This window comes from Ambystoma mexicanum, chromosome 2q, assembly GCF_040938575.1.
Source record: "Ambystoma mexicanum isolate Mex_15411 chromosome 2q, UKY_AmexF1_1, whole genome shotgun sequence".
NCBI classification, from domain to species: domain Eukaryota; kingdom Metazoa; phylum Chordata; class Amphibia; order Caudata; family Ambystomatidae; genus Ambystoma; species Ambystoma mexicanum.
In genome coordinates, this window is record NC_090924.1 from 1,025,250,763 (window position 1) to 1,025,265,159 (window position 14,397).

The following is a 14,397-nucleotide window of genomic DNA, read 5'->3' on the forward strand; positions in this document are numbered from 1 at the left end:
GGTCCTTGCCTATAGGATAAGTGGCTTCTGCATGGTTAATATATTTGCTATCTCACACCTGCACAGGGGTGTTGGTGCATAACTATATTTTGTTTATTGGTGTCATTATTCTCTGGTGCTGTCTTGATGCTGGAAAAAATCAAATGTTTAACCATATTGTCATTGTGTAGACCTTAGTGATGTTCAGGAAAGAAAACAATTCTGAGCAGGAAGGTCAGTAGGTATAATCTCAACTAGAATATAGCATAGTTATATAGAGAGTGTTATGATTATATGTGGATGCCTTTGTGGACTTATAGAAAGATTCATATAGGCACGTAAAATTTCGTTTTTGTCTAATGTGACATGTATCATATTGTAGTGGGCTCCAGCGTAAAGCTGGAAACCACGTTGTTTAAAATTGATCTAATGCTTTTGAACACGTATCGATTTTAGAATACTTCACTGTCTGTTCTTTATTTATGTATTTATTTATTACATTTATTATAGGCCCAGACCCTGAGGTATCACGGCGTAGTTACAGACATGAGCAAGATACAATCTTGGTGATGAGCACAGCACTCGGACAAAAGATACAATTTACATTTCTTACATTATATACACTGGTAAAACATTTATATACAGTGGATGTGCGGAGTAGGCCTTAAGATGTACTTGGGAGCGACTAAAACTGGTTGAATAACCACGTTTTAAGTCGTTTTTTAAAATGAGGGAAGGATGTTTCATTCTTGATATTAGTAGGTAAGGCATTCCAGTGCCTGGGAGCGAGTACTTTGAAGCTGCTACCGCCTGCTTTTTCTCTTTTATATCGTGGAATATCAAGGTTTTCCCTGTAGTTAGATCTGAGGAGTCTAGTATGGGTTTTCTTGCTGACTGTGTTGAGGAGGTATTTAGGGGCTTTATTGGCAATGCACTTATGGGAAATTCTGAGGGTTTTGAATAGTATTCTGGCTTTGATGGGGAGCCAGTGATTTTGTCTCCTAATATTGGAGATATGATCAGATTTTTTTATGCCTAATGCAGCTCGGAGGGCTTTATTCTGCATGAGTTGGAGTTTGGAAAGGTTGGTGTTGGAGGTGCCTAGGAACAGGACGTTACAATAGTCAAGTTTGGATAGTATGAGTGCTCTTGCTAGTGTAATGCAGTTTTCTGGTGTCAGGAATTTGTGACTGAGAGATGGGTTTGGCTGTGTAGGAGGTAGAGGATGCTAGAGTGTTTACTTGTTTGGACATGGTAAGTGTCACGTTGAGGTAAACCCCAAGTGTCTTCACTTGTTTTAGAATGGGGAGTGTGGTGCCATCAATGCAGAATTCTGAGTAAACAGGCTGTAGGGATGCTATCTTGGAAGATGATCCTAGTATGAGTAGCTCTGTTTTGTCATCATTGAGACATAGACTGTTGTTGGCCATCCAGTTTTGGATTATTGAGTAGATCTTATTGATAAGTATGGAGTTTTGCTCATGGTTTCCTGTTAGAGGGATAAGGATTTGAGTGTCATCTGCGAAGTTGGTGTAGATGACACCCATGGCATCCAGTGTTGCGAAGAGCAGCTTGGTGTAGGCATTGTACAAGGTGGGGGAGAGGCAAGAGCCTTGAGGAACGCCTAATGGGACTGGTATGGGATCTGCTGCTTCGTTACCAATGGCGACTCTTGAGGTACTATTTGCGAGAAAAGATTTAATACAATCTGTGGCCTGGTTGGATAGGTTAAAGTTGTTGTTTAGTGTAGCACAGAGTTTGTCATGGTCAACCAGGTCAAAGTCCGCAGAAAGGTCGAGGAGCATTAGTAGGCAGAGTTTACCTGATTCTCTGGTGGCATCCATTTGGATCTTCAGGTCGAGTAGGGCTGTTTCCGTTTTATGATTGGGGCAGAACCCTGATTGTCGGTCTCCTAGTAGTTGATGGTGTTGTAAATGATTTTGAATTTGGGAGTATGCTATTTTGTCAATGATTTTCAGGAGAAATGGGACGGTGGTTATGGGTCGGTAATTGGTAGGGAATGAGGGGTCCAGGGTTGGTTTTTTGAGGAGGGGTGTTACCCAAGCTTTTTTAATGCTAGTGGGGACTAAGTTAGAGCTAAAGGAAATGTTGACGAATTCCGTTATGACTGGTGATAGGGCATGGGCGCAGAGTTCGACTAGATGGGAGGGGAATTGGTCTTTTTTGCAGTTGGAGGCTTTGAGTTTCATTATGGTGTCTAGTACTTCTTTGTTGGTGACTGGGGTGAATTGAAAGGGGGTGCCTGTGGGAGTGATGGGAATGTTTGAGCCTATAGTAGGAAGTGTTTTTTCAGCAAGGAGCATTTTTTTACTGTTGATTTTCTTTTGTTGCAACAAAATTTTAGAGGCTAGTGCGTCTTGTATTGTGGTGCACCAGGTTTTGCTGGAATTATGGGGTACTGTCACGTGGCATGGGTTCTCAAGCTCTCTGCGAATGGAGAACAATTCTTTACTGTCAGAGTTAGCATTGGTTATGTGCTTGTTAAGACCCTTGGCTTTATGAGAGATAATAGCTGATTTATATTTTTTGTTAGCTATTATAAATGCCTTTGCTGATTCATTAGTGTTGGTTTTCCTATGTAGATGTCCAAGTGATCTTTTATTACGTCTAAGGGAGACTAGTTCTTCATCAAACCAGAAGCAGGAGCGTTTCAGGTTTCCGAATTCTGGTGGTGATAGGTGCGAGTGCGTCAATAGTGCGGGTGAGACTTTGTTGCTAGCAGTCTACTAAGTAATCGGGATTGTTGGTATTGGAAGTGACATTGGCTAGGGCCAGGTGCACAATGGGGCAAAGGTTGTCTACTGTGAGTTTTTTTTATATTTCTGGCTTCAAAGGTGTCTGGTGCTTTAGGGCTGGTGGGGTCGGTATTTTTGTAGTCCAAGGTGAAGGTGATGCTGAAGTGGTCTGACCATTCTACGGGGAGGATGGACTCTATGGTGACTTGAGAGTTGAGGGAGAGGATCCAGTCTAGCGTTCTGCCTTTGGAACGAGTTGGTTCATTTATCAGCTGGGTGAAGTTCATATCTGACATAGCTGAGTGAAAGGAGGCAGCGTCCGTGTCAAGGGGGTCGCTGTACCCTAGATTGATATCCCCTAAGATAATTCATTTAGTGTTGGGTTTGATGAAGGGCGTAACCAGTAAAGGGATGTCTAAGTTTGGGTGACTGGTTTTGTTGGGTGACCTGTATACTATTACGAAATTGGTAGTGGTTTTGAGGTTGGGGGAGAATTTGACTAGTAAGGTTCATAGCCCTGAACTTGTTCCAATGGGCACTCTCTGAATTGCAGCGAGGATCTGGCTATTAGGGCAACTCCACCTCCTTGGAGGTTGTTCCTATCTGTTCTAAGGATACTGTACCCTGAGGGAAAGGCAATGGCTAGAAGGGGGCCTGCGGCAGGGTGTAACCATGTTTCAGTGACTGCTAGTATGTCAAGTTGTTGATCCACGATGAGGTCATGGATTTCTATGGCATGTGCACCAAGAGATCGAGCATTGATGAGTGCGCCTCTGATCGTGGGGGAGGGCTCGATGGGGGGTGTGATTCCTAGGTTAGGAGGCTGAGTCAAGGTTTTGGAGTCTGTGGATGGTTTAGTATGTTTTTTGGTAAAGTCTTTGAGTGGTCTATTGGTTGGAGTGACTGTTATTTTGGTACCGGTGTCTTTGTTTGCAGAGGGTCATGGTACTTGGTGGTAGGAACTGGTTCTGGCTCTAAGTCTATTAAGTCTAGTGATCCCCATGGAGGGTATAGTTTGATGGGTGGTTTTGTTGCAAGGGGTGGATGGTGTAGGGTTGTAGCTAGGAGCGGTAGGACCACCTAGATTGGTGTCATTGGTACTAGCGAAATTGTATAAACTCCTGGGGGGGAATGTGGGGAGGGATGGTAGAAATGGGGTGGGGGTAGGGAATGGGTTGGTGACGCTGGCATCCTAGTCTAGCAAGGCCTTCATTGACTGAGATAAAGTGTCCTCCTGTGCATGGCACGGAGTGGGGCATTATGCAAAATGGGAACATGATAGTGGTTAGGAAAGCTAACATTCTTGGGCATGTAAAGTTGGAACAATGCAAGTGGTTAACAGAAAAGCGACACTTAAATCAACTTATTCACTTAGGTAGCACGAGTCATAGGTGATTGCTTACTCGGTTGTGCAAAATAGGGTGTAGATAGCAACAAATGGCATATGTCGAGGTTTCAAATTGTTTGCAAGTGAAAGGTATAGTGAGGCAACAGTAGCTGCCAGCTACCTATGTTAAAGGCAGAGTCTAAAGTCACAGTGGCAATAGTGATGATCGCTGTACTAATTGTCATCATCAGTATTTAGGTAAAAGCAGGTCATAGGTCTCAATACATGTCTATGCAAAGGTGGTGTAGTCTAACCCTGTTTGTCTAGGCAGCCTAAGTAGCAGCATTCATTAGCAGGTTAAGACATTTTAAACATACAGAATGCGGACGGCTATACAACGAGAATCTGGTTGGAGGCTACAGATAGGAGGTAGAGGTAATGAGGAGGTTGGTTTAAAGCTAGCTTAAACTAGGGTCACTTTAAGAGTCAATGAGGCTGCTACATTTGTGGCAGCCGGTTATGGCAGCAATAGGGCATTCACAGTGAGCAAGTCAGTGCTATGGGACCATTCAGAGTTGGCAAGATCACGAATAAATAGCAGGCTCAAGTTAAGAAGTATGGCGCTGTCTACAGTGTTCATTGGGGTGGATTGCGAAACACTCTGAATGTTGTTTCCAGATGCATCTAGAGGGGCGGGCAGCTTACTGGCATCTGTGCAGACTGAGGGATGGCTGGTGATGGTAGGGCAGGTTCCTGGGCCACTCTGCTCTCTGCGGTCCGTCACGGACAGGCGCAGACAGGCCCTTTTCCTTGGCCCTTCTCCTAATGGCCGGCTTCCGCCTTGCGGTTCGGGCAGCGGGCTGAAATGCAGGCACGCACCCAATCAGGTGCTACGTGGCGCCAAATTCAAAAGATGCAATGGTTGGAGGCTCGAGAAGCAGGTCGCGGCCTTGACGCGCTTGGCTGTGCAGGGCAGGCAACGGGACCGATGCACGTTGCCGGTGAAATCGGCTCAAACGAGCTGAAAGGAGCTGCTCAACTTCCAGTTGGGTAGGGCTCTCCTACTTACTGTTGGAGGCTGGTGGCTGTGGTCAGTGGGATGCCCCTCATCTCACCATGATGAGCGGGCAGGTGGGGCTTCCTCGGCGACGATGGTGTAAGATGGCAGTGCGGAGGGGGAGAGAAGGCTCCCTGAATTTTTGGGTGGGATTGGATGAACGGGAGTTGGGAGGTAGGGGGTTCAATTGGCATGTGCAATCTATGTGAACCTAGCCAAACTACTTTGTAAGGTAAGTGCTGCACTTCATCGCATCCACATTAGGCACTGCCATCTCACCACCCCAGAGCACTGCGTTCCCCTTTTCTCTCTCCCAGCCTCCTCTGCCACACTACCATCTGATTTGAACACTCTAGCGCCCACCCTCATTCCACGACCCATCCCAGCTTCATCGTCCAGCCTGGGCAGTGAGGGGGTAGTGGTAAGCATGGGCATATCAACTTAGAGCGGTGCATCCCTCTGCCCCCCCTCCACCCATGTTCATGTGCTACCACCTGATGGATTGTTTGTGGTGCAGTGACAGATGCCAAATGCATGTAAAATCAACTAGTAGCTGGGATCTGGGGCCATTTGCAGAGCACCAGGGCTAGGTGCGTGAGAGGCCATGAACATTTGCTTTTGCAATCCCTGTCCACATTTTTTCCAAAACCTGTGGTGCTCCTGTAATCTCTTGCAGGGTGTCAGGTGAGACTGAGCTGCTCATCCACATCCCTAGTCCCACCCCAGCCCAGCCCTGCCTCTCCCATCCTCGACACACGTGAAGTAAGAGACACACAAGACGTTGCCAAATGCCATGAGTACGCCAAGAGGCCAATGACTTTGTGGTGGGCAATACATTTAACATGTGCTACTTGTATATATGATTGAAGAAACACTATATTAAAACACGCGTGAGGCTTTGTTTCGTAACATCAATTGTGAACTGAAGCACTTCCAGGGACTATCAATGTTTGCATATATACGGGTGAGATTACATCCCAGACACCTTAATAATTTGGCATTTATATAGCGCTACGAACCCTCGGGTATCTGAGCGCTGCTCATTATTATCCACGGTGTGTCGTGCTCATTTATCGACCTCGAAAGGATGAAAGGATGAGTTTGGCCCCGCCGGGATTCGAACCTGCGTTAGCAAGCTCTGCACAGATGTCAACGCGAGCGCTCTACTACTGTGTATCGGGTTATACAGCTGGTGTGCTTTCGAAAGTTCAAACTGTTCCATGTATAGCAGGAAAATGCATAGCTCTCGACTCACACGCTTTTGGCGGGTGTCACCCGCCTTGTAAAGGGCTGACTCACCCCCAAGCCTCCTGCACGCCCATTCATTCCAATGGGCCTCTCACCCGCCAAAAACAAAATCGGGTGATTTCACCCGCCTTTGCAAGACAAATGGTTGAGAGCTATGAAAATGGCAACCCACAATACCTGCTTGAAAAGTAAAACACGTCCTCAGCTGGAGTGGTAGAAATAGCTGTGTGAGGTAAACTGGGCAAAGGTGCTTCATTACTCCTGTCGTGTTGTGAAATTGCGTAAAAGGGTGCCGACACGGCATTTGGGTGTGTAGCAATGCTTGTCGTGCCTGCTTTGATTCTTCTCCCCTCTGAGCGGTTCTTGAGGTAATGACTGTACTTCCCGTGACTGGAAAAACGGTGTACTCTGATTGTTATGCACTTTTTCTCGGAATGTGAACGTGGCTTCCTTCTGCAGTGCCTTTCGCAGCTGTGCTGTCAATTGTCAAACGATGTTTTCTTTGCTTGCAGGAGATTCTGGTTGCTATCTGATTCGTGGGAGAAAACCTGAAATTCAGGGTGTAACAGTGGCAGTGACAACCCCTGGAATGACAAGAAAGAAGCACGCTGCGTAATTAAAAGTCGAGGATGCCAAAGAACTGAAAAAAAATTGCAAGTGAAAAAAATATGGAAGAAAAAGAAATCGAGTCATCGGTGAGTAGAATCATGAAATACGGTGCTTTGTTGTTACAGAATGTTCTACACCAATCTGCGCCATTCGCGCTAGTTGTACATGGCGCACCTGTGCACCAATCTGCGCCATTCGCGCTAGTTGAACACGGCGCAACTTTGAAGTGCTTCTCAAATGAAGTCTGTAGCGTACGGGCGAAACACACATGCAGGCATGCGTGTGGTTTTGTAAAGTACCTCTACAGCACCGTTGGATTCTTTTGTAAAGTACCTCTACAGCACCTTTGGATTGGCGCGTGTGCGTCTAAAGAAACAGGCAGATTTAGCAGACTGTCAAAAGAGGATCTTAATGCAAGAGAGGGGACTGTTGGGAACCGCACCAGCCCCTCCTCGATCGTGTCCCTGGCCACAGCATTTAGGCATCCCGGGTCCCAGCTCACCTGCATGTTTTTCTTGCTACTATATGCTATTTAATATTTTCGACTAGCCCCTCCCTCTCCTGATGTCAAGCGCTAGTACCCACAATCCCTACTCCGCTTTTTGTCTCTCCCACCTGTGAGGTGTGTTGCCAACCTTCCAGAAAACTGTGCTTGCATGATGTGTAGTTCTTTGAATAAACCTATTTCTGTAGGGTCTGGGCTCAGTGCAGCTGGGCTGGCTGCCCCGGTCTTCCTTTTATACAAAATAAAGTGCTGAAAATGGCGGAGCAAGTACAGCATATATTTTCTTAAAAGGGCTCCTTGATCAGATTCTGCTCATCAAATACGCTGGGTGGAGAATTAATGCAGCACTGTCCACTCATAGAAAGGTCACCTTTTGAACAACATGCCACATTGCGCTCTCGCAAGCTCTGGAAGCCCTGTCATTGGCGCTAACTATAAGTACATGAATGTTTCTAGCAGGGGGTTGTTTCCCACAACAAGATGTTTCCAGGCTCTTGTATCAGGGACACACTGCAGCGAGCAGTAGTTTCGAGGAGCTGGCTTCTCATGGCACGGGCACGGCTCATGTTCTACAGAGCAAATCTGTGTTGATGCTCTCTCCCTCTGTGGTTCCTCCTCTACAGCCCTGGGCCTTAACTACGAAATCTGTGGATGAAAAGCGGTAAGCCCACCATTTAAGGAGATTTACCTGACAATCCTAATTAATCTAATGTGACCACTGGTAAAAAGGGGAGATAGCTACCTGGAGAAAAGCTGTGCGGCCCCCCGCCAACATGACCCGTTTCAGAATTGCTGAGTCATCTGTGTCAGAATGTTTACAGTTCCACAAAGTGGTGAAAAACGTACTCTTGAACGAGTTGGAAGATGTGGACAATGCTCAATTGGCACATTTTATCAAAAACACGTTTTCCTTTGGAGGGATTTGTTTCCGGTTGCTAAGGTGAATTCCTTATTTTAATATTTTTTTTATTTTTATAACACGCCCAGCTTTCTAAGCACGGATCTAGGATTCAAACCTCTGTTGCTCTGCATGGTCTTGCTTCCAGGGCCAGCGTGTTGCCCCTGTGCTATCCTCCGCTCACTTGCTTAGCTAGTAACCTTTCAGCAGGTACATCATTACCTTGAGAAGAGATCAGCTTGCAAATGCCATTGGATGAAAAGATTGTTGTAGGGGTCAAAAGCAATGTATTTCTCTTTCAGAACAGGAGTTCACACTCCCAAATTCCTATGACCCGGTCCACTAACAAAGAGACTGTTCTCTACTGTTGTCTATGGTGGAGCAGCAAGCAAGAGTTCTGTTGGAAATTGCCTTTCATGGTTTTTGTTCTATGGCTGCTGCGTCAGTGTCAGCCTTGCCGGCTTTTGGATGAAACCATGGCCATGGCGTTATCTTAAAAATAACTTCTTTAGCCAGTACAGTTTTATTGCTCTTCAGTCCTCACACGGAGGACGAAACAAAAAATCGTCCAGAGTCATAAGGATAAATCTTCCTATGGCCCTCTATACCTCAACCAGTATAGAGCACCGTCAAAAACGAATGAGAACCTTCTAGATTTGGGAGTGTTGGGCCTCAGAAGTGGAGAGTGTACCTCTCACCCCATTGAGCTCATTAAAACCGCTTCATCACAGGCCGTCTTGGATGCAGGTGTCTATGGAACGGATCACGTGATGACTTCCTCTGTACGCTCTCGGCAAAGGGGCTTACCAGTCTCGCCTGTCATAAGACTTCCATGCATCCTTTCACAATGTCCATTTGGAACGTTCCGGTCTACACCGCTTCCATCACATGGCTACAAAGGTCATTGACATGGAAAAGTGTATGTTCAGCAGTTTTTGACTTCCAGTCCGTACATGACTACATGAACATGATAAACCCAACATGGAAATAAAGCAGACATTGCCTAGATCCAATCGTTGGTTAATCCAAAAAAACATTTTGAAGTAGTCTGCTAGAAGGAGAAACTGTTAGTTTAGGGAGAAAACAACCATCCACTGCTATATTATCTAATGGACTCTCAGCAGAACCCATTTAAGAAAGACATAAGGAATTCATCTGCATCCATGCTGCTGTTGTGGAGGGGGGCTGTGATAGAGCTAAAGAGCTTTGTCACGGCCCGATTCATCTGTGAAGGGTGGATTTGTGTGTGTGTGTGTGTGTGTGTGTGTGGTGTAAGTGGTAGGGGATTTTAGTGAAGAGTCAGTTAGTTGGGGAGAGGAGGGGTTATAAAAAACAAGGGGTACATGTATTGGGGAGGAGCTTTGGCTGCTATCTGGGAGCAAGGTTATTGCTTCCTTCCAGGGAGATGAATAGGGTGGTCTGTTGGATGTTTGTGATAGTATTTGTTCAATTCCTTTTCGGTTTATTGTGTCTAATTCAAATCGTTCAATTTTCTGTGCGTGGATTCCTGGTATGTTCATTTATTGCCTTCCATTGTGTTCAGTCTGCGGAAAATAGGTGAATGGTTAGTCCCCATTTCTAGCTGGTGTCAGTTGTTTAAAGTTTGGTGCCCGTCTCATGTTGGTGCTAGTTTAGTTTTCAGCCATTTTCTGAAGGTCAATTGGTCTTCTTCTGTTTGGTAGTGCTTGCACAGACCATTCCTGTGTGGAAATAACTACTGCTCTGTTGGAGTACAGGGATGAGTAGTTGCTAAAGCGCCTGTTCAGCCCCACACTACTAATAAGACAGCAGTTATTCCACTCATTAAGCTGAAACAGGCACATCTAAACAGATATACCTCCTTCGCCGGTTGGATTAACACAGGCCTAGGGCAGGCTATACCCTTCAGGAGGAGGGATGTGAGCTGGAACAGAAACAATCCAAATGACAATAGTACTGTGGTACCAAAATAGAAGACTGTCCAACTAAGGTTCTACAAAAATAGGATCTTTAATTAAACGAACAAAAATGCACACGAGTTATAAAAACTCTGCTGGCCCACCACCAGGGGTACTCGGGCAAATATTTTAGCAGCAAAACATCAACGTTTGTGATGTCTTCAAAAAGGTAGAGAACTAAGTCTTACAAGTCCCTAGGGCCCTTAAGACAGGCCATCGGGACAGGAGCATTTCAAATATCTTTATGCCATGTCTGGCTTTGACATGGTAGCTACTGAGATTAAACAATAATACAGCTACAAACATTGGATGTCAGTTTATTGTCAGGTTATGGAGCAGTGACTAATTTATGGCAGGGCCTGGTGTGTAAAAGTTGTCTTTGCTGGTGTGTACCCAAAACAACCATGTTTTATCCAGTGCAGAAAGTCTCTGTTTAATCTTCCAGCAATCCAACTTTCAGTGTGCTTAAATAATATAGTAACAAGGCTCTCAATCCATAAAAAGACATATGCTCCTTGATATAGAGCATGCCTTTCCTTGGGCAATTGCATCTTAACTAAAGCAGTGTTTTCTTGTGAACCCTCCTGAAATGGTTGGATATGCCTAACTATGTTATTCTTATTCGTGGCTGGTGGCTCTGTGATGTTATTGTTATTTTCCCGCATTCCTTGTGTGACAACTTTCCGCTGCAGCATGTAATGACACCTTATGGTGAATGAAACTCTGCATTATATTACTGGAGTACCTTTTTTCTTACAGATTGTGTTTGAATGCAATATGGTTTCACAGCAAGATGGGAAATATAACAGGTTAACAAAACTCCATTCTCGAGATGCCTTTTTTCATAAATGGTAGAGGCATAAAACGTGGAACCAAAACATACAAAACATTTCCTTCAAAGTAGTCAGTCCATCACTTTAACTTTAAAAAACGAATATCATTGCACACATGTGGGCCTCATTACGCGGTAGGAGGTAACCATGGCACTATTAGCGCCATGGCTACCCCTGTACCGCATTCCGGGTCTTTGTTCCCGGAATAGGGACTTACCGGGTCATTCTGACCTTGGAGGACCCGGTAAATTCCCATTCCGGGAACCATTCCCCATTCCCATTTGAGCACCCATAGGGCTCAATGGGAATGGGGATGGAGCTAATAACGGGTCCGCTATTAACAGGCCCGTTATTAGCTCCGAAGTCCCTTAACGGGACCTCGGAATAGGGTGGTAAGGGATTACCGGCACCGGTCCCCTTACCGGTGCCGGTAATCCCTTAGCGCCTACCGCGTAATGAGGCCCATGTGGCTTTAAGAGACAACTCTAACGTCTACCGACATAGAAAAATGTCCCCTTTCTGTCTGTCATCTGCTCTGGAAGTCCTAGAAACTGTGTTAAATTTCCTATCTCTGTTGTATGCCCATGGGAGAAGGCTCCATGCAGCATGAAAGTTCCTAAGAGAGCTGCGAACTGTCTCCCTTGAAAACATTAAATCAATCTGCTACTTTTAGAGTTTATCTATGAGTCATGGCTCATTATCATCTCATAGTTATTCGTTGACTGTCCAATGGGTATCGGGATGGGAAACTGTCAAATGGGAAGTGTTTTTGGGCCATTCTGATATTGATATTTATATTGATTGCTATAGTTTATGCACTGTCTTAATTATCCATACTAGCCTGTCAAAACTAGTGTGAACTTGAGTAGCGTTCCATCACAAATTGTGCTATTTAAATTATGTTGGAAGCAGGGTTGGACTAGGGCATCCAATTATCTCCAGAACTAATGAAAAAGTGGCACACAGATGCAAATAGCAATTTATTCCTTTTCTGACAGACTGCTTGAGTAGCACCCAAGGGTGAGGTTTTTGAGAAAATGTGATGCAAATCGTGCATTTTAAAGATTATTTATTCAGTAACACAAGTAAAAACTACTAGTCGCATGGTGAAGTAATTTATCAAAGTGGCGCCAATTGACCAAAGAAACTGGCCCAAACTAGCATTTTGTGTGTTTGGTACGGGCATTGCCCTGTTGTCCTATAGGCTAGTCCGAGCCTGCCTCTTTTGGTTCCCAGTCCCCCCATGGTTGTAAGGACAAGCTTTCAAGAAACCGAAAATGAGATTAAATTGCATGACACTTTTAGCAGTTTCAATGTAAAAGAAAATGTGCTGGACCCCAGGCCCAGAGTTCAAACACAGCATTTGGTCATGCTTCTAGCAGGTTACATTATCATAATAGCATCTAAATATAAATGTTGTTAGGCACTGGGTCTGTTAGTACGTGGTCATCAGTAATTTGTCAAAACTAGGTCCCCAGAGACAGGAAAAGTGTTCATACCTTCTAATAATTATTAGGCTAAACATTATACATCATTTATAAAGAAACTTTTATTTTTCAATTTATTGTGGTTCAGTTCACAGTGAACTTTTCACATGTAACATATAATATAAAAATATAATATACATATATCAATGTAAAATCTAATACAAAATTGAAAAACATTTAAGACTCTCAATACATATTATCTCAATTACTCGTCACACCATGCTTTTTTGAATGTAACATATTTTAAAAATAAACAATAGGATCATCAATAGATAATTTTTATTTCCCACTATATATCTTCCATCTGGGACTAATGCATTGCCATACTTTAAATAGCACAATTTGCAATGGAATGCTAGTCAAGTTCAGACAACACCGCCAAAAATCATCAATACTTATGGACTCCAGGTTATGCAAAAATCTTGCCAGATTAAATTTATATTCATCACCTATGCGGTGAGAGTATGCCAATTAGTCTCAAATTGCAGACGAAGTACAGATTTGACAAAATCTCTCTGTCGAGGGTATTTGCAGCTGTGGGCCCGTAGTAGTTAGAGTGGGAAGTTGGTTAATTCTCATTAGCACAGTATATTTTCTGACTTTCGGAGAGGGGCATATAATAAAAGTATCTCTGTGGTTTCAAAAAGGTATATTGTACTGACCAATAATTTGTGTACCTTTTTTAATGTACTGATGTGATCGTACTTCAATCGCCAATCCCATACATCAAGCTTTTGTTCAAATTCAGCATTCAGGTGGCATCGCAATCGGTGGCCCATTCAATTACTCTAAAAAGCTTAGTCACTAGTTTTGATATACAGCCATTTTGCTCTCTGCCTCGTTTAGCAAGACCTTTCCCAATACATTCAGGAGAGGGTAAGTCGGATCTTTAATAGCTTTAATATACACATTGCCCAATCTCCTTTGAAGTAATCCCGTTAAAGATTTCAATCCTAGTTCTAATTGAAATATGTTAATCGGGACGGTTTGTGGGAGATTAAGCAACACATTTAAAAAATGTTCCCTCTATAATTGTTAGCCAATTTCAATCTTCTAGTGCCAATGCCTCCAGGCCATATGAAACGGCTGGGCAGAAACACTGCTTGTACAGTTGTAAAATACCCTGGAGGCTACAACCGGCCATTCCATTTGCAAATCTTTATTTATCGGAGCCGTAAGTAGAACTGCTCTATGGCTTTTATCTGCTATTAAATCCACGTCATGTTTATTCTGGGTGATCAACACCCCAAGGTATGTATATTCATTGACCAGTACAAAAGAACACTCTGTGGTATATATTGGAGATTTCCTACAGAGCTTATCCACAAAACACATGTATTTGTTTTTTTCTGTATCCAGAATTAGTTCATTCGCTTTAATATAACAGCAAAGTGCTTTCACAGTTCTACACAGGCCAATATATGTATGATCTATTACTATAATATCATCCGCATAGGATAACCATTCTACTTGTACTTTACCAATCCTAAGCCGACAATTACGAACTTTAAGCAATCTTGAAGGTAAATCTGCCATATGTAGGTTGAACAGTAGTGAGGCGAGCACACACCCCTGAATCATACCCTATTAGTAGGGATAGGGGTTGTGCCCACCTCCGCTGTTGAACTTGACCTGTACCTGAGTCTTGTATGAAGTTGGAAGACCCCCTGTAGCAGCTAATTTGGATTTCCATACTTTACCAGTTTCTGCCACAATTGTGTCCTGTTTACAGTATCAAAGGCTACCTTCAAGTCAACATAT

At 44.0% G+C, this 14,397-nt stretch overlaps 1 protein-coding gene across 2 annotated transcripts in view; it reads left to right on the forward strand.

Moving 5' to 3' along the window:
• The window catches only part of STEAP1 (STEAP family member 1), a 134,602-nt gene that overhangs the window by 19,212 nt on the left and 100,993 nt on the right, over positions 1-14,397 (forward strand). For both annotated transcript variants that reach the window (XM_069648359.1, XM_069648361.1), the window contains exon 2: positions 6,880-7,062. In XM_069648359.1, the coding sequence (XP_069504460.1) occupies positions 7,036-7,062 (27 nt within the window). In that variant the 5' untranslated portion in view covers positions 6,880-7,035. The remainder of the gene's footprint in view (positions 1-6,879; positions 7,063-14,397) is intronic.